We start from the raw sequence: 19,137 nt of genomic DNA, 5'->3' as shown, positions 1-19,137 counted from the left end.
TGTGTGTGTGTGGCTGGGAGTCAAACCCAGGGCCTCTGCCAGCCCAGCACACCAGCATTACCTGGGAATTCATTTAAAATGTAAATTCTCGATGGGTGCCGTGGCGCATGCCTGTAATCCCGGTGAATCAGGAGGCTGAGGCAGGAGGATTGCAAGTTGGAGGCCAACCTCAGCAACTTAGTGAGGCCCTGTCTTGATATAAAAAATAAAAAGGGCTGGGGATGGGGCTCACTGGAAAGCACCCCAGGGTCAATCCCCCCCCCCAGAGTTAAAAAAAAAAAGGCAAAGTGTCAGGACCACAGAATCAGGGGAACGGGGTAGAGGCCAGCAGCCCACAAGTTCTCTGAGGGCTCTGAAGGGCGCCCGAATTTGAGAACCACTGAACTAAGCTCTCCTGAGCCTTGTCCCTCTCCTGAGCCTGCCCGAGCCTTGTCCCTCTCCCCTGAGTGACCCCGACTGCAGTGGGTGGACAGTGGGACCCATGAGTGCTGCTTAATCTGGGGAAAAAGGTCAGTTGAGCTAGAGACCTCGAGGTGAGCTGATCCTGGGCCATCTGGTCGACCCACAGCACACTGACCACTGAGTGTCCTGAGAGGAGGGAGGCCCAGGGGCCACACAGGCAGGGGCTGCAGTGACGGGGCTGTAAGCAGAGGGTGCAGCAGCCACCAGACCCTGGGAGAGGCGAGGAAGGCCTCCCCCGTGCCTCTGGAGAGAGCCACCTCGAAGGGGCTTAAGGACAGGGAGCCTCCAGGGAGGAGGATCATCCTGGTGTCAGGGACAACGTGGGGCTTGGCCCTAACCTAGCCCCTCCCCAGGACACTGGCCCAGCGGAGAGCACAGACCCTGGGGCCCAACTGCCAGTGTCCAGGCCCAGCCCTGCCATTCCCTGGGCAGGTACTTCACCCCCCCCCCCCGCACCTCAGTTTCCACATCTTTTTGGGGGCAATGGGGGTTGAACTCAGGGGCACCCGGCCACTGAGCCACACCCCAGCCCTATTTTGTACTTTAGAGACGGGGTCCCACTGAGTTGCACAGGACCTCACCGTGGCAGAGGCTGGCCTCCAACTTGCAGTCTTCCTGCCCCAGCCTCCCGAGCCGCTGGGATTCCAGGTGGGCACGGGCTCCCGGCCTGATCCGCAGAGTGAAGTGTTTCTCAGGCTCCAGGCCCTTCCAGATTCCCAGCGTGGGGCTTGGGAACTAGCCTTTTTCTTTTCTTCTTCTTTTTTTTTTATGGACACACACCTTTATTTTATTTAGTTTTATGTGGTGCTGAGGCTCGAACCCAGGGCCTCGCACGTGCTAGGCGAGCGCTCTCCCCCTGAGCCCAGGAGTTGGCCTTTTAAATAAGCTTCCCGGGTGATCTGACTCGCCCTAAGATCCGGAAACCACTGAGGGTGGGGACATGGGGGGCACGGGGTGGGGCAGCACTCCAGGAGGAAGAACGTCACAAGCAAAAAACCCAGGATGGAGCCTGCGCCGTGGCGCACACCTATCCCAAGTTCCAGCAGCCAAGCGAGACCCTGCCTCAAAAATAAAAGGGCTAGGAGTGTGGTTCGGTGGTTAAGCCCCCGGGTTCCATCCCCAGGATCAAACACCGCACACCCTGCCGTGGAGAGAACGGATCATGGAAATCCAGGGCCTGAATCCAAAGAGCTGGAGTCTCCTCCTGAAGGCACTGGGGAGCCATGGAGGGTTCAGGTGAGAGAGCGGCTGGCTGGGCGTGGTTATCGTGCCCTCCCACAGGGCTGTTGTGTGGTGGGTGGATCACAAGTGGGTGAGGAGCCCAGAAGGCCAAGATGTGGGCAGCATGGTGGGGTCAGCGCCTCCTGGACTCCTCAGGCCACTCCCTGCCCTGGATTCTGGCTCCACTTGGCAGAGGTCCTCCTGCCCCATGACAGGTCTGAGGCAGTGGGTGGGCAGCCCGGGCGAGGGTGTGCGCTGAGTGCCTGTGGTGGCCGGGAGTGTTCCTGGTTACGGGTGTGTCGTGGGTTCTGCTGGGGACTTCCGAGTGCACCCTGGGTGCACGCCTACCATCCGTATCCCCTGATGTGCCCCCCCCCCCCAGGGCCTGGCCACTTCCCGGGTCTCCCAGGCAGGTCACTTCGCCCATCCGGCCTCAGTTCCACTATCACCAGCTGCTGCTTCTGCAAGCTGAAGTGAGGCTGAATGAGTTCAAGACAGACATTAATGTGCCCATGGTCCCCTGTCTGCTTCTGGGTGAACCAGTGTTTGTTCCAGGGGTGGATTTGGCTCTGTGTCCTGTGCAGCGCTTCTGAGTCTCTAGGGTGTGCCCAACTCACCAGGTCCAGCTGTGCAACCTAGGGGAGTTACTTGACCTCTCTGTGCCCCAGTTTCCTTGTCTGCGCCCTGGGCATACCAACAGTGTGTGTGGAGGCCGGGTTGCTCCACCTACAGGACCGGGAAGAACGCCTGGCCCGCAGGCAGCCCTCAATTACCCAGCATCATCACTGGGGTGTCACCGTCTGTGACAGTTTGAGCACATGTCCCTGTGTCTCAAGGGAATGTGGAGCAGGAAGTGCCGTGGGAACAGGTGGGGGCCAGTCCTGGGGGGGTGGCCCCTATTTTCTCATCTGCAGAGTGAGGAACAGCAGCACCTCCCTGGGCTGCGCTGGGGTGCGGGGCGCCCCCTCCCCACCTTTGATGGGAGATGAAATGAACCGGAACCCCTAGAGCAGCACCTGCAAGCAGAGGCACTGTGGGGACAGCTAGTGACGATCCCCACGGGGGGGGGGCACTCTGCGCCTGGCTTTTCTGAACCAGCGTGGGATGTGGCAGGAGGTGGCCCTGGGCACCTGGCCTTACAGGTTCCTCCACTCCCGCCGGGTCCCCAGCGCCCATCCCCCTGCGCCCATCCCCCACGGCAACGCCCCCTGGCCTGGGGGGGAGGGCCAGCAGCCCCGCGCCCTGCCCCCCTCTGCGGCTCCCCAGGTCCCCACCTTGGCCTCTGCGCCTCCCTGGGCCTCTCCTGACTGCGGACAGCGGGCCGAGGGCGAGGGCGCAGGGGAGGGACCGAGGCTGGCGACCTCCGCGGAGGGACAGGGCGGGGAGGGGGTCGGGGTCAAGGAGCCCCTCACCTGCCGGGTCCCTTAACGAGGTGGCTCGGCCCAGGTGTCACACCCTCTCCGGGGCCAGCGGGTCCTCAGGTGGCCCCGGGAATGGGGCGGGGCGTGGGGGCGGGAACCCCGGGAGGAGGGAGGTGGCCCCGGGCGCAGCGCCGTCCCCAACCGCCCCCGGCTGCGGCGCCCCGCCCCCCAGGTAACCCCGAGCCCCGCGGAGCCGCGACCGTCGCGCAGACCCGGGCGATGGAGGCGCAGCGGGACCGCGACGCGCTCGGCGGCGGGACGGGGGCTGACGCGCCCGAGAGCCCCCAGGAGCCGCCGCCGTCCCCGCCGTCCCCGCCGTCCCCGCCGTCGCCGCCGTCGCCAGCCACCCCCGAGAGCCCGCAGCTCCCGAAGCCCGAGCCGCCCGCGGAGGCCCACGCGCGGCAGCTGCTGCTGGACGAGTGGAGGCCCCTGGGCGGGCGCCTGCAGCTGCCCCCGCGCCTCACCTGGAAGCTGCTGCTCGTGCGGCGGCCGCTCTACCGCAACCTGCTGCGCTCGCCCAACCCCGAAGGTGCGGACGCTGCACCGGCGCCACCCGGACCGTCTGGATCTTCATCTTGGCGGCTCGGTTTCCCTGTCCGTTGTTCCCACCCCCCTCCACCTTCTTCATCCTTCTCGTTTCCTGTCTTGTCCTGTGTCTGTCCCTGCGTCCCTCTGTCCTGCCCCGCATCTCCACGTCCTAGCGTCTCTGCCTCCACCCGACGTCCCTGGGCGTCCCAGCCTCTGCCTGTCTCTGTCTCCGGGTGCCTCTCTCCCCTGTTTCACCGCATCCCCCTCCGGATACCGACCTCTCCCGGGGTCTGAGTCACGGCTCCCTGCCGGGCTGGTCTGGCCCCACACAGTTCCCTGCCCTTCCAGTGCCACCCCGGGGCAGGGAGGTGACGGTGCGGAAGGACTGGCCTGAGGCTCCCCCTTTGTGCATTTCAGGGATCAACATTTACCAGCCAGCACCCCCTACCGGCCCCACCCGGCAGCCCCTGGAGGCTCTAGGTAGGTGCTCCCAGCGGCCGCTAGGGGAGGGTGGACCCCCAGAGGAACCGGCTGACCCTTGTCTCTTCCACCGCCAGGCAATTTCCAGGGATGGCACATTAGAACAGAGACGCTCCAGCAGGACCTCAGGTGAGCCGCAGGCTCTGGGGTCTGCCCCAGATTCCCTGCTGCAGCCGTCTTCGCTGGGCAGCCTGCAGAAACTGACTTGGCCTCTCTGGGCCTCCTTTCCTGCTGTCAACAGGGTTGGTCATGAGAGAGGATGCTGGCCAAGCGCCCAGCACAGGGCTGGCTCGGTGCGCCCAGCACCCAGTAGGTGCTCAGCCCATTCCACCATTACTGTTACTGTTCTCAGCCTCTTTCCCCGGGATGGGAAGAGTCACCTGAGGCCACATCTGTCCTCCATTATCCGCATCCCTGCTCTGTGCAGAGGGTGAGAGGGTGGGACTTGGTGGCTTGGAGTCGCACAGGCCTGGGTTGGGTCCTGGCTCTGCCACTTCTTTGCTGCTTGACTTTGATCTTAAGCCTCAGTTTTCCCATCTGCACAAAGGGTTCAGATTGCATCAACTCCAGGGGGCGGTGGGAGCCAGACGGTCAGGCACCGCTGCGGGTGGGTCTCCTCCTCCCAGGGCCTGGGAGGCCGGGGGTCACAGCGGGTGCAGACCCCACCTCCCCTGCCCCTCTTTACAGCTGGACGGTGAAGCAGCAGTGCGTGAGCCTCCTGGCCGAGGGCCTGTGGGAGGAGCTGCTGGACGATGAGCAGCCGGACATCACCGTCATGGACTGGTGCGTGCCCGCGCATGCGCTTGGTGGCCCAGGGACTCCCCAGAGCCCAGACTCCCCTGCTCCCCCGACACTGAGCTCCTCACTGACACCCCGCCCCACGATGCAGGCCCCGTCGTGCCCAGCTCTCTGGCCTGTTCTCTGAGTCTCTCAGGTTTCAGCCTTTCCAGGCCCCTAAATCTTTGGGCTTCGATGAGGCTGTTCCTTTTTGTATGAATGCTTGTCCCCTCTGTTATTGTTTTTCCTTTCTTTCTGGTCCTGGGAACTGAACCCAGGGGCAGTCTACCCCTGAACCACATCCCCAGCCCTTTATTTTCATATTTTGAGCAGGATCTCACTAAGTTGCTAAGGCTGGCCTCTAACTTGTGATCCTCCTGCCTCGGCCTCCATAGTTGCTAGGTTACAAGCATGTGCCACTGTGCCCAGCTTCTCTGTTATTCTTGTGATGGATTCATATATATGAATACACACACACACACACAGACTTTTTTTAGTTGTAGATGGACACTATACCTTTATTTTGTTTATTTAGTATTTTTTTTAATGTGGTGTTGGGGGTGGTCCCCGTCCTCATGTGCCAGGCGAGTGCTCTACCTCTGAGCCCCGGCCCAGGATGGCTTCCCTTGACTGCAGGAGTCAGTTGCTCAAGGCTGGGGGGGAAGCCTTCCCTGACCACACCCTGCTGGGTCACATGGGTTTGCCCCAGGGCTCTGGTCCCGTCCCATCCTGACCCCTCTGCCTGCGCCCCCTTCCATCCTAACCAGATGTCACTGTCCCCCTGGACTGTGAGTCCCCTGAGGACAGGGCGTGGGGCTATCTTGGTCCCTTGGCTGCCAGGGCTGTCCAGGCTGGGCCTGCAGACTGGGTGGGGAGCGGGTATTGAGTGCAGGATGGGGTCGCGGTTGTTGGGACGTGGTGGCAGCCCAAGGCCCGACCCCCCTGCAGGTACGAGGACAGCCGACTTGACCAGTGCGTCTACGAGCTGCACGTGTGGCTGCTGGCCGCGGACCATCGCACGGTCATCGCGCAGCACCACGTGGCCCCCCGGAGCTCTGGGCGTGGCCCCGCTGGCCACTGGATACAGGTGAGGTGGCCGGGCCCCGCCCCGCGAGACAGCGCTGCTTCCCCACGACCTCGCGGGGCGGGCGGAGGGGAGCAGGTGGGCTCTAACCAGGACTCCCTCCCACCGCCCAGGTGTCCCACGTGTTCCGCCAGTACGGCCCCGGGGTGCGCTTCGTCCACTTCCTGCACAAGACCAAGAACCGCATGGAGCCCGGTGGGCTTCGCCGGACAAGGGTGACCGACTCCTCCGTGTCTGTGCAGCTCAGGGAATGACAGGCTGACCCTGGGCCTCCCAGAGCCTCCCCTGACCTCGGAGCACCCCCTGACCTTTGACCGCGACCTTGGCTTCTCCCCTGAAACCTTCACACATCCCTGAATGTCTGACTCTGGCACTCTGAGCTCCAGAGGCAGGGCCACTCCTTGTCAGATAGTAGGTGCTCAATAAACTTCCGTGAGTGAATGAATGGCCACCTGTGCCCTGGGATGCTGGGTGCCGCCCTGGTCTCCCCTCCCATTTCTCTTTGCAAACTCTCCAACCCTTGGCCCTCCAGCGTCTTCATGAGCCCTGGACTTTTTGCTCTGACCCTGACCTCTGTGATTTCTTCACACTCCTCCCCAGTACAGACCACTCGACACCCCTCCCACCATTTCTCCTGTGTCTCTTAACCCCTAGACTCTTCCCAAGTCCCCTCTGGCCCCAGCCGCTGCCAGTCATCATGCCCCAAGGCTGTCCCCATGCCCCTCCCCCCACCTTCCCTGTGTCTCTGCTCTAGTCCCTCAAGGTCTCCAAACCCAGATATCCACCAAGGGCACTTGTCCCTAGGGTGGGGACACAGGTTGTAGCCTGAACAGAAAGATCCAGATTTGAGCTAAAGTGTCTTCCACGTGTGGGGGGAGGGGGATTAAAAGTACTCAGCCCCACCTCAAGGTCAAGCTCTAGCAGACCACTCCACCTGCCTGGGTTGGGGGGGGGCAGGTCCCTAGAAGACCCCTGGTATCCCAGACCCGTCTCCTGAGGGTCCCAGCTACCTGAGGGCCAGAACAGCTCAGGGCAGGATTTGTACCCAAAGCATGGAGACGTTTCACTACCAACCACCAGCCAGCTCCCCCCCGCACTCCTCCTGCGCGTCTCTGCGTCCCACCCCAACTCCATATCGCAGCTGGTGGCTGGGCCACCCTCCCAGGCATTTGCATGGCCAACCGCTGTCCCCACAGTCCCACCCAGTCCTGTGTGGACGTGGGTCCCAAGCACACGCAGATGGCAGACGGACAACTTGTCAAGGGCTGTATTGCAGACAGGGTGGCGGGTGGCGGGCTGAAGGCGCCCTCCTCCTGGGTCTTGAGGCCGGGGCTGGGTGGGGGCTGCAGTGGGAGACTCCGGGATCAGTAGCACCTGCAACGTAATCCGAGATGGTCACCAGGGCTGTCAGGGCTGGGTCCAGGGCGTGGTGGGGAGCTGGGGTGGGGGTCCAGGGCTCCCAGTCGGATCGGGGCTGCTGGCCCGGGAGTGTGTGGCTGGGGCTCCTGGGGCTCTTGGGGAGCACGGCTGGGCTGCTTTGGGGGTGACACAGTAGGTGCCAGCGTCTGGGGGCCTGGGTATTTGAGTGTAGGGTGGGCTCAGGGGCCTCCAGGGCTGGGCTGGGGACTCAGGGACTGATTTGAGGGTTGGGGCTGATCTAGGGGGTGCAGGTGGGTGGGGAGCCCCAGGGCGGCTGGTAGGGGTGTCCTGGAACGGTCCTGGGGTCTCCAGGGCTGGTGGATTAAAGCCTGAGAGTCCCAGAGTTGGGTGGGGGAGCTTTAGATGTGACAGTCTGCAGCAGGAGGCTGGCTGGCATGGGCCTGGGGCTCCTCCCCTCAGGCGATCCTCCCTGGGGAGCACATGGGGGGAGCAAGTGGATCCTTCCAGAAGGGGGGCGGGGTCTGAGTTGAGGGAGCTGAGGGATCCAAGGGGCAGGGGCTGCCTGGCGCAGGCTGGGGTGAGGTGCCGGGGGACCCTGGACTTGGGGACACCCAGGACTGGTGTCTCTGGGTGGCGGCTGGGGCGGCCCCGGGGCGCGGGCACCTGCAGTACAGCGCGGAGATGGCGTTGGACCAGTCCCCGAAGATCCCGAGGCGCAGCTCCTCCAGGCGCGGGTAGGAGCCCGAGGAGAACTTGCGCGTCTTGCCGGCCTTGCCCGCGCGGGACCACACGGTGAGCTCGCAGCGCGGCGCCACCACCAGCGAGGACGCCGTGTTGGCCCAGCCCGAGGGCAGGAAGGGCAGGTCGGCGCCCGGCTCCACCGAGAGCTCGGCGCCCCGGCAGCAGTTGTCGTAGTAGGGGTCGCTCTTGTCGTAGAGCTTGGCGCAGGTGCGAGTCCCATCCTCGCCCTTGAGGTCGGCCGGCACCGGGCAGGTGCCCTGGGCACCCGGCACAGCCACCAGGGCCAGGGCCAGCAGCAGCGGGCCCAGGAGGGACATGGTGACACGGCAGGGCTGGCCCCCTCGCGGTTTTGTGCACCTGAGCCGTGGGAAGGGAGAAGGTGCAAGATAAGGACTTGGGAGGGAAGGAGGGGGAGCCCTCCCCCCCCCCCGTGGGGACCTTCCAGGCCCAGGCCATGGACACAGGTGGAGGAGAGCAAGCTTGCAGAAAGCCTGGCACCTAGCATTTGACACGGCAAGGCCACCATGGTCAGTAGGCAGGACTTGAGGTCATTTGTAATACATAGGGTGGCTTGGGGTCCCTGCATGGGGAAGGCAGGGTTCTCAGGCACTGACAAGGCAGCCGAGGGTGGTGGCCCTGGCCTGTCATCCCAGGGGCTCCAGAGGCTGAGGCAGGAGGATCTCCAGTTCAAAGCCAGCCTCAGCAAAAGTGAGAGGCTAAGCAACTCAGTGAGACCCTGTCTCTAAATAAAATACAAAATAGGGCTGGGGGTGTAGCTCAGTGGTGGAGTGCCCCTGAGTTCGATCCCTAGTACCCTGAAACAAAAACAAAAATAAAATGGACAAGGCACAAAACAATCCCCCTACTGAATAAGGAGAGGCAGCAAAGGGAGAGGGAGGACCCAACCCTTGGAAAAGGAGAAGCTGGAGCTAAGGAAAGGAGCTCTGGAGGAGAGGGGAGGGGCCGAGGAAGAGCTCCTCACCAGGACAGGAAGACGATTCCAACCAAGACTGGAAACCAGCATCTGGGGTTGATGATTCACAGAACACTTTCAACCTTTGAAGACATCATACAAAAAAGGCATGGAGAAATTTTTGCCACACTCAGATAACAGAGCTGATAGCTATAATATATAAAGAGTGCTTACAAATGGACAAGAAGAAATCAGCACACACCCCAACACCCAACACGTGCATACACTGAAGAACAGACCCAGGAGGGGGAGAAGAAGGGGGAAAGAGGCTGCCACCCCACCCTCTTTCCCAGGAGCCAGGAGACAGGGAGGGAGGGAGGGAGGGAGAGAGATATGCTGGGACAGAATACAAGGCCTCACATGTGTCAGGCAATTGCTCTCCCACTGAGCTACACGCAGCCCCACCAGGAGCTGTCTTAACCAAGTCTGGAAATCTTGAATCTGTAAAATAAATGGTGGCCCTGTTGAGCTGTATAAAGTGGGAACAATTTATCTGGCTGTGGTGGCACACACCTGTAATCCCAGCTACTCAGAAGGCTGAGGCAGAAGGACTGAAATTTCAAGACCAGCCTGGGCAACTATAGTAAGACCCTCCCTGTCCGAAAAATTAAAAGGGCTAGGGGTGTAGCTCAGTGGTAGTGCACCCCTGGATTCAATCCCCAGTACCAAAGCAACACAAAGCAAACAACTAAAACCACTGATTAGACTTTCCTAATTTTTTTTATTTAGTTGTAGTTTGGAGACAATTTTCTTTATTTATTTGTATGCGGTGCTGAGGATCGAACCCAGGACCTCACACATGCTAGGAAGCACTCTACCACTGAGCCACAACTTTAGCCCCTAATAAGACTTTTATATAGTAAACAAACAAACAAACAAATACACCTGATCTATCTGGGGAAAATGATCTCAGTTCATACAATACACAGCGAGCTCTCAGCCAAAGGAAAAAATCCAGGGGAACCTAGAAAGAGAGAGAGGCTGGGAGCTCAGGGCTGGATGGGACTGAGCACAGCCCTGCAGGAGCTCTCCAGAGAGGACAGGGTCAGTGGCGCAGAGGGGCTGACGGGGGACGGGGCCATGGCTCTGTGAGTGAGCACGAGTCCGAGCCTCAGTCTTCTCATCTGTCAAGTGGGTATTGCTTCTTCCTATACCGTGTGTGTGTGTGTGTGTGTGTGTGTGTGTGTGTGAGATACGGGGGCCGTGAATTCAGAGAAAAGCCCAGGGAGCCAGATGGCCTGTGCACAGCACCGCCCCCAAGGCCTCATGGGCACACGGATCCTGACTTCTGCTGGTGCAGGATCAATGAGCTGATCCAGGTCACAGTGTTTAGAGAAGGCCCAGCTCTTGCTGAGTACCACAGAGCACTGGCCATCGTCATCACTATTAAAACTCCTAGCAGGGAGGCTGGCACAGAATAAGAGCCATGAAATCTCGTAGACGTCAGCCGTCACCACAGCACAACACAACAACACTTTGTGCCTTCCAAGGCCACTGGGTGAGCCCTGCTGTGTCTTCTGCCTTGAGGGTGGGTAGCGCAGTGGTTAGGGATTTTGACTCTGCCACCTGCTTGCTGAGTGGCCTTGGGCAGGTGCACTTACCTCTCTGAGCATCGATTTACTCCTCCCTTCAGTGGATAAGAGAAAGTAAGGTTTCTATGTAAAGTGGTCTGTACTCATAGGAAACGTTATGAGCACGCCGTGTGATTATTGTTATGATATAAATACGTGTTGCATGATATTGAACAACAACAAGGAATGGATGTACTATATGAAGTGTGAGGGTGGGTCCCGGCAGGTGCCCAATCAACAGGAGCTTCACGACTGTTCTCACAGTGATCCGACCCCCGGCCCTCCCCTGGCCGGCTCCCGGTCCTTCTCCCCGCTTTCCTCCCGTGACCCCGTGAAATCTAATCTCCAGCTGCTCACTTCCCAGAGAGCCTCCTTGACAGAGCCCCGCCTCCTGGCACTGCAGCGAGACACGTACGTGTGGCACGGTCACCCACAGTCCCACCCGTGAGGGTCCCAGGAGCCTCAGACACAAAGGGCAGGGAGACCCTGAAAGGGAGGCAGATCCAGGGCCAGCGTCACGCAGAACCACGGAGACCAGGGCATGTCACCAATCCAGCACCTGCACTCACACAGGTAGGGGACAGGGCAGCTCCTTCGCACTGTCCCCAGTGTGACACGACTGTCACCAGTGCCTCCAACACCACTGGTGGTCATGGATTCTCACTGGTGAATTCCTCTCCCTCTCTCTCCCTCTCTCTCTCTCTCTCTCTCTCTCTCCTGGGGATGAACCCAGGCTCTGCGCTCTAGGCTCATGGCTCTCAGGGAGCCTCACCCCAGCCCCTTACTGGTGACTTTGGAAGGTCTGCACACTTGAGTGCCAACGCATGCTTGATCCGCGGCCTGGGGACACGCTCACCGACACCCTCATTGGAATGTGCACACAGTGGAGTCCCACCAAGCCCCCAGCCCCGGTCCCCAGCCCTGCACCCACGAAGTCTCCGTGCACACCTGAGCCTCACACGTGCGTGCAGCGCTCCACGCAGGTGTGATCCCCCCTGTTTATTAGCACAGACTGCACAGGGCTAGAAAACATCTCTTCACTACACAATTTCTTTTTTAATTTACACCGAAGAACGTCCTGCCCTAGGGGAACCCATAAGCCCTTGAGAAAGTGGGACGGTAAGTCAGTAATTGGGCACCACATGAATACAGTGCTAGCAGAGGACTTCGGGGCGAGCGGTGGGGAGAGAGACAGGCTTGAGGTTTTAATCTCCACCGCTGTTTTGCTTTGTCTAGGAGACAGAATAAGAAGCCCTCTCTTCAGATCCCACAACCTTGGTTCCACATTTTTCAGCAGACAATGAAAAGGACATGGCCACAGACTGCCACTGCCACTGGGAGGAAAGAGGAGGCGTCTGCCTCCCTCAGGATGGCACCTAGGCGCGAACGGCAGGCGGGTGGCACATGGTTCAGTTGACGTGCGACGGGTGTTGGTCAGATTGGCCCTGAGGTTCATGTTGGGCCATCAGAGCTCATTACCATTGTGTCATGTCACCGAACAGGATTATTTTTATGTACAGTCACTTGTCACTGAACAATGGGGACACATTCCGAGAACTGTGTCGTGATTTTGTGGTGCAAACTTGGAATACGTACACAAACTAAAGCGTCATTAGGTGATACCATCTCAGGGACCAGATCCTAAATGTGGCCCCTTGTTGATGGAAATGTCATTATCTGCAAGCATGGCCGTGATTCCTAAGGGATGATATGACCTCAGGGAGCCATAAATGGTTGGGAGGCAGTGGTTCTCAAAGTGTGGTCCCTGGACCAGCAGCAGCAGCAGCTGCTAGAACACTAAGTTCCAAACCCCACTCAGTCCCACCAAAGCAGGGACTCCAGGCGGGACCCAGCCACCACCCCCAGGTGATTTTGATGCACAAGAACTTGGGCTTTGGTCCAGGGCTTCAGACATCACTGGTTGTATATTAAATTTAGATAATTTTCTGTATTGATAACCCCCATTTGCTCAGTTCCTTTAAAAGTATATTTTACAGCCAGGTGCAGTGGCAGGCGCCTGTCACCCTGCTGCTGGGGAGGCTGAGGCAGGAGGAACTCAAGTTCAAAGCCAGCCTCAGCAAAAATGAGACGCTAAGCAGCTCAGTGAGACCCTGTCTCTAAATAAAATACAAAATAGGGCTGGGATGTGGCTCAGTGGTCAAGTGCCCTGAGTACCAAAAAAAAAAAAAAAAAAAAGGAAATTTTATATAACTTTCCTGGTTGCAAAACCTTAGCGATTAGAAAAAAGAACATTTATTTCTTGGGTGGGGGGTGTCTCAGGTGGATCTTCATAGGGCAGTGCCTGGAACCCAAATGCTTAAGATGAACTTGAACTTCTCCGATACAGACAAGAAGATGGGTCACCATCTAACGTCAGGACACGGTTGACATCCATTTTCTCAGACACACCTGCGTGCAGGTGAGGGGTGCCTTTTCTCAAGGTTCCCTGGGTCCCACAGCTACCTTTGGGTCTAGGCCAGAGCTATGCATAGGTGACCCAAATTGCCCGTAGGCTCCCGCCCAGGGCCGGTTCTGACGCGCGGTCTGTGTCTCCTGCACAATCCAGGTGACGCCCGGCGGCCGGGGACACTCTTTTAAGTCTCCCCGAGACAGATCAAGCAAGAACACGGCCTCGACTTGGAACCTGCGGCGGGAACAGAGGTGAGCAAGGCCCGGGAAGGAAGGAAAGTGACGAGGGAGAAACTCGGACCAAGTCCAGAAGGAGCCGGGCGAGGAGACTCAACCCTCCGGGCGGGCGCAGCTTCGGTCCTTGCTGGCCAGGGAGGCGGGGCCTCCACGCCGAGCGCGGAGAGGGGCGGAGCCTCTACGCCAAGCGCGAGAGGGGGCGGGGCCTCGCTGGAAGCTGGACCGGGAAACCTGGATCCCGGAGCGGGCGCGAGGTGGCGCCAACGCGCAGAGGCTGAGCGAGTTGGTTCTGGATCTCTAGACCCGGGTTCAAATCCCGGCTCTGCTGCCTACGCGCTGTGTGACCTGGGGCGAGTAATCAACCTTTCTATGCTCCAGTTTCCCTCATGTGCGAAGTGAACGTGATTCACTCAAAAACTAGTTGCACCCGCTTGGAATTTTGAGATCTGCAGGGAAGTTGGCACTTGCTTTATTTTGGTAGTTGGTGCACCCCCCCCCCCTTTTTATTTTTAATCAATGATGAGTTACAGCTGCACCCCTTTTAATAGTCTTTCCAAATGAGCAACAATAACCGGTGACCTAGTGGATCTTGTGTATTACATATTTGGGGTTTTCTCCTTTAATGCGTTCTTATTTCAATAACAACGACAGTGACAACATTTCTTTCCTTTGTGCACTTGGCTTTTATTTCTTTTATTCTGTTTTCTTTGCCTTTATTGTGCTGTTCTTTCCTAGCACTTGAGATTGACGTTCGAGTGCTGGTTTTCAGCCTTTTCTTTCCCCACATTTCTATTTAAGGCTTTATGGATTCTGTTTAGGATCTCTGTGTGGCTTCCATGTGACAAAAAAGCCCAGTGTGCTGAGACCATTTCAGGCACACAAAAAGAGATCAGCAGTTTGCTAATGAAGATGTTGGTTTGGGTTATTGTTGTTGTTGTTATTATCATTATTGGTGCTGAGGATTGAACCCAAGGGCTCTGACCACTGAGCCACGGTCCCCACACCTTTTTGATTTTTATTTTGAGACCGGGTTTCACTAAGTTGCTGAGGGCCTCCCTAAGTTGCTGAGGCTGGCTTTAAACGCGCGATCCTCCTGCCTCAGCCTCCGGAGCTGCTGGGATTACAGGCGTGCGCCCCAGTGCCCTGCAGGATTATTATTATTAATCAGGGATCTTGAAGACGGAGAAAGATTCAGGGCAAGAGGCCTGAACCAGCCGTTGGTGAGTTTCCTACAGCAATCATAACAAATGACTGAAACTCAGTGGCTTAAGACGTCACGTTTATTCTTGCAGTTCTGGGCATCAGGAGTCCAAACTGGGCCTCACTGGGCTGACGTGAAGGTGTCACAGGGCGGGTTCCTCTGGAGTGTGTGTGGGGGGAGGCCTTTTCCTTGGGGTTTCTGGCTTCTGGAGGCCACCCGCCTTCCTCCTTCATCAAAGCCGGCAGCATCTTCAAATCCCTTCCCATATCCTCCCCTTCTGCCTCTCTCTTCCTCCTTAAAGGATCTGGGTAATTGCTTTGGACTCCCCTATAGAATGCAGGGTGATTCCCATAGTGACGTTCTGCTTGGAATAAGTGTCCCCTGAAGGCACGTGTATGAAAGGCCTGGTCACCAGCCCTTGGTGCTGTTGTGAGGGGGTGGAACTTAAGAGGTGGAGCCTGGTTGGAGTCCTGGGTCACATGGGGTGGTCCTGGTCCTGAGTCTCTCTCTCTCTCTCTTTAGCACCTGGGTGCCATCAGGTGATCAGCTTAACTTTCTCACATGCTCCCGCCATGACGTCCTGTCCTGCTATAGGCCCCAAACCACCACCCACTGACCATGGGCTGCAACCTCCCAAACTGTGAGCCAAAATCAGCCTTCTCTCCTTCTAAGTCGGTTATCTAAGGCATAACCATCGTGGAAAGTGGAACAACCCACCCCCTATCCATGGGCGATATGTTCCAAGAACCCCACTGGGGGTCTGAGACCACAGATGGTACCCACTCTGTACGTGCTCTGTTATTTCCCTCTACATACAGACCTACGATGAAATTCAATGACATTTCCATCTTGACTAAGAGCTTATCGTGCGTGCACTGTGGCTGTAATTTTTGCAGTTTGAGGTGCCACAGAAAAACCAGCGTGAATTTCCTTTTCCTTTTTTACAAATTCACAGATAGAAGATTGGTTTTCAGCAGCTCTTAGCAACCTCAGTGTAGGACTTTTTTTCTTTGCTTATTAAGTCAAGAGCATTCACCTTTTCACTTAAAGCAAACATTTTATGGCTTCTCTTTGACATATCTGAATTGCTGGCATCATTACTCTTGTGTTTTGGGGAAATTTTTAAGAAAAATGGATGTTTCCGAACACAAAGACTGCAATACTATGACAGTTAATCTGATAACCAAGAGAACTACTAAGTGATTAACGGGCAGGTAGCATATACATCGAGGATACACTGGACAGAGGGAAGATTCACGTCCCAGGCTGGATCAAGAAGGACTGCACAAGATTACATCCTGCTACTCAGAACACAGTGTGCTAAAAAAAAAACTTATGAATTGTTTATTTCTGGAATTTTCCATTTAATATTTTCAGACCACAGTTGGCTATGAGTAGCTGAGACCATGGGAAGTGAAACTATGGAAGAAGGAGGACGCCTGTATTTTAAGATCAGCTGATTAGTGACTTAATTTCGTCTGTAAACTCAACTTCCTTCTTGCTGTCTAACTTAATCACAGTTCTAGTGACATCTCTGGGGGCCATTATTCTGCCCACAGATAAGTATTTGGTTTTACCGCTAATGAGGAATATTTTTCTTTTTCATATCAAGAGAGAGAATTGCCGAGGCCATCTGGGGCTTCCCCGTGGCAGAGCCCAAGCTTCATGTGTCTTGTGCTTGATCATCAATAAGTGGCTTCCTCTTCATGGTCTTAGGTGGCTGCTTGGGCTCCATCCTTCACGCCTGCGTCATGACCAACTCATGGAAGAAGAGAAGGAGGGAGAGAGCTGAAGGGGGCGCTCATCCCAGAAGTGACGTAGGTGACACACCTCTCTATGTCTTGCTGTCAGAGTTTAGCTCTAGCTGAGTCTGGACTCAGGTCAGCCCTTGGCCTGGCCACAATCAAGTTCCCTATTACTGAAAAAAGAACAGATATTGAGGACCTGTCCCAAAGGTTGGTAAGAGACAGGTCGGGTGGATGACAGGGAGTCAGACAGGGCGCAGGTCTCCAGGAAAAGGGAAATCTAGACTTTCTACAACTGGGTGCACAGAGGAGGGGAACAGTAGTAGCTCGCGGTCTCTGAAGATCGCCAGGGCCTGTCCAGGAACCTGCACATGTGCCCTTATTTGGCAGAAAGGACTTTGCGGATGTGCTTGAGTTGAGGATCTGGCAAGGAGGAGAGTGTCCTGGAGTATCTGAGTGAACCATAAATGGAATCACAAGTGTCCCTTTTAAGAGGACACAGGGCTGGGCACGGTGGTTGGGAAAGCATCCCCAGCAGCGGGAACAGAGGGAACAGCCAATGCAAAGGAACATTTGAGGACTGGCAAGGGGTTTGTGGCGTCAGAGTGAAGAGGTAGGTGGAGAGCCAGAGATGAGGTCAGAGGGGGGACCTTTGTCTCTCTGATTAAGTTGGCATGGACTCACCCCAAGCAAGACAGAGCCATGGGACGGCCACGCCCCCTGAAGTCCCACTCTGAGAAGTGGACCATCCTTGGTCTGAGCCTGCTGGGTCATCTTGGTCCCTTGCCAGTGACTGTTTAGGTTAGGGCATGTGACACCATTTTGAGCAACACAACAATCGTTTACTCCTCCAACAAACACTTACTGTCAGGCACTGTTCTGGGCCCTGGGAAGGAGCAAAGCAGCTGAGAGCCCCCGCCTGGGGAACTTCCCTTCTAGCAGGGAGAGAGAGACGGCCATGAGCCCCGGGATGAGCGGCTTGACTGTGGGCTGGGGGTGGTCCACGCTGGGAGGAGAGCACAGGGCAGGGACCGTCAGGAGCCGTGTGTCAGGGTGGAGTGTCAAAAAAAAAATTCTTTTTGGTACCAGGGATGGAACCCAATGGCACTCAACCACCGAACCCCATCCTCAGCCCTTTTTTTTGTATTTTATTAGAGACAGAGTCTTGCTGAGTTGCTGAGGCTGGCTTTGAACTCGCGATCCTCCTGCCTCAGCCTCCCGAGCCGCTGGGATTACAGGCAAGAGACAAGGCACCCAGCCGGAGTCGTGATTTTTAATGAGATGTTAGCGTAGGTCAAAGGGGATTCTGATAAGAGGCTGTTGGGGAAGGGTTTCCTTCACAGTGAGACACACAGTAAAGTCTGTCCCTTTTCTTCTTCTGGACCTTGCCAGGGCATGGAATGCCTGTAACTTGTGACCGTGAGGAACTCCCAATTTGAGGATGCGGAGGACGCTGAGCCCGAAGATGGGAAGAGTCTCAATTATTGTAACACTGGTGCGATGTCCTGAGTTAACCAGCCCTGATCGACCTCACCCCAGACTTCCTGTTACGGGAGATCACAAATTCCTGCTTCTTTATTTACTTGTTTGTTTGTTTGTTTATGTGGTGCTGGGGATTGAACCCAGTGCCTCACATGTGCTAGGCAGGTGCTCTACCACTGAGCCCCAGCCCCAGCCCCAATTCCTGCTTTTTAAAGCAAGTTGAGTTGGGTTCTCTCTTAAGACAACATCCTGATGAATTTATTTATGTCTCATAATGCAAGAAGATGGCTCTAATTGTTCATATGTAATGTGAGGTTTCATTAAAAAAAGAGAGAGAGAGAGAAAGCAACCTGTCAGTGCTGGAGAAGTTAACAGGTATCCATCAAAGACCAGGGATCAGCCAGCTATAGTGCCACACACCTGTCATCCCAGAGGCTTGGGAGGCTGAGACAGGAGGATCGTGAGTTCAAAGCCAGCCTCAGCAACTTAATGAGACCCTAAGCAACTCAGTGAGACCCTGTCCCCAAATCAAATATAAAAAAGGGCTGGGGATGTGGCTCAGTGGTTGAGTGTCCCTGAGTTCAATCCCAGGTACAAAAAGAAAAAAACAAACAAACAAAAAATAAAATAAAATGGGCATCAAAGAGGCCACTTGCAGACTCGCAGGTGGTGGTGTGGTGGTCTTTGGTACCAAGGAGAGCAGCCTGTGGCCTCAACCCTTGCTTCTAAGGCTTTCCATTGGCCACTATCTTCCATGGATCATTGTTCAGAGTATGGCAAGGGAGCCAGCCAATGAGGGATCCAATCTGAATAGAACTCAAGACAGCTCTTACTGCACAAGAATAAAACATTTTGAAACCAGAATGGGAGAGATGAGGGGCTGGGCTGTGGCTCAGTGGTAGATGCTTTCCCAGCATGCAGGAGGCCCGGGCTCGATCCACAGGAGCACACCCACACACAAAAGGGAAATGAATCCAGGGTGGCCTAGACCGTCTGATCATTTGCAATAGTTTCTTCCCTTCCAAAATGAGGAATTTGTTTCTTTGTTTGTTTTTGGTACCGGAGATCGAACTCAGGGATGCGCCATCACTGAGCCACATCCCCAGCCATTTTTGTATTTTATTTGGAGACAGGGTCTCACTGAGTTGCTTAGGGCCTCACTAAGTTGTTGCGGCTGGCTTTGAACTCGCCATCCTCCTGCCTTGGCTTCCTGAGCCGCTGGAATGACAGGCATGCGCCACCGCACCCAGCAGGAATCCATTTCTTGGGGAATATTATAAATCTCTGCCTATTGATCTCAGGCTTGGCCATGTCACCTGCTTGGGCCAGGGCAGTGCGGGTGGAAGTGGAGTGACATGTCTCTAGGAGCCTGAGCATACCCACCGCAGGCTCTGATCTCTCCCTTGTGAGACTGTCAAATGTCCC

At 56.6% G+C, this 19,137-nt stretch overlaps 2 protein-coding genes and 1 long non-coding RNA gene across 3 annotated transcripts; 2 read left to right on the top strand and 1 right to left on the bottom strand.

Moving 5' to 3' along the window:
- Positions 1-3,323: 3,323 nt before the first annotated feature.
- On the top strand, positions 3,324-6,414 carry Nccrp1 (NCCRP1, F-box associated domain containing). Its single transcript, XM_046440135.1, has 6 exons — positions 3,324-3,633; positions 4,050-4,112; positions 4,190-4,241; positions 4,800-4,895; positions 5,838-5,976; positions 6,087-6,414. Exons 1-6 carry the CDS (start codon positions 3,324-3,326, stop codon positions 6,225-6,227), a joined length of 801 nt encoding a protein of 266 aa, XP_046296091.1. The 3' UTR covers positions 6,228-6,414.
- Positions 6,415-7,225: 811 nt separating this feature from the next.
- Sycn (syncollin) lies at positions 7,226-8,459 on the bottom strand. Its single transcript, XM_046440134.1, has 2 exons — positions 8,017-8,459; positions 7,226-7,347 (listed from the first exon to the last, which is right to left on the bottom strand). Exons 1-2 carry the CDS (start codon positions 8,409-8,411, stop codon positions 7,338-7,340), a joined length of 405 nt encoding a protein of 134 aa, XP_046296090.1. The 5' UTR covers positions 8,412-8,459; the 3' UTR covers positions 7,226-7,337.
- Positions 8,460-13,205: 4,746 nt separating this feature from the next.
- LOC124089838 (uncharacterized) lies at positions 13,206-18,332 on the top strand. Its single transcript, XR_006850874.2, has 3 exons — positions 13,206-13,299; positions 16,202-16,302; positions 17,623-18,332. It is a non-coding gene; the product is annotated as an uncharacterized LOC124089838 (long non-coding RNA).
- The last annotated feature ends 805 nt before the right edge of the window (positions 18,333-19,137 follow it).

The sequence above is a fragment of the Marmota monax genome, unplaced genomic scaffold (genome assembly GCF_021218885.2).
Source record: "Marmota monax isolate L192 unplaced genomic scaffold, Marmota_monax_Labrador192_F-V1.1 WCK01_AAM20220418_F8-fsc00228, whole genome shotgun sequence".
Lineage (NCBI taxonomy): Eukaryota > Metazoa > Chordata > Mammalia > Rodentia > Sciuridae > Marmota > Marmota monax.
Note: the sequence above shows the minus strand (reverse complement) of the source record. Positions and strands in the feature narration are given on the sequence as shown.

Bases quoted from the DNA above. Each gene is read 5' to 3' on its own strand.
- Sycn (XM_046440134.1), bottom strand. From the start codon at position 8,411: ATGTCCCTCCTGGGCCCGCTGCTGCTGGCCCTGGCCCTGGTGGCTGTG.
- Nccrp1 (XM_046440135.1), top strand. From the start codon at position 3,324: ATGGAGGCGCAGCGGGACCGCGACGCGCTCGGCGGCGGGACGGGGGCT. The intron at 4,113-4,189 runs GTAGGTGCTCCC...TTCCACCGCCAG, and splicing joins GCAGCCCCTGGAGGCTCTAG to GCAATTTCCAGGGATGGCAC. The intron at 4,896-5,837 runs GTGCGTGCCCGC...ACCCCCCTGCAG, and splicing joins GACATCACCGTCATGGACTG to GTACGAGGACAGCCGACTTG.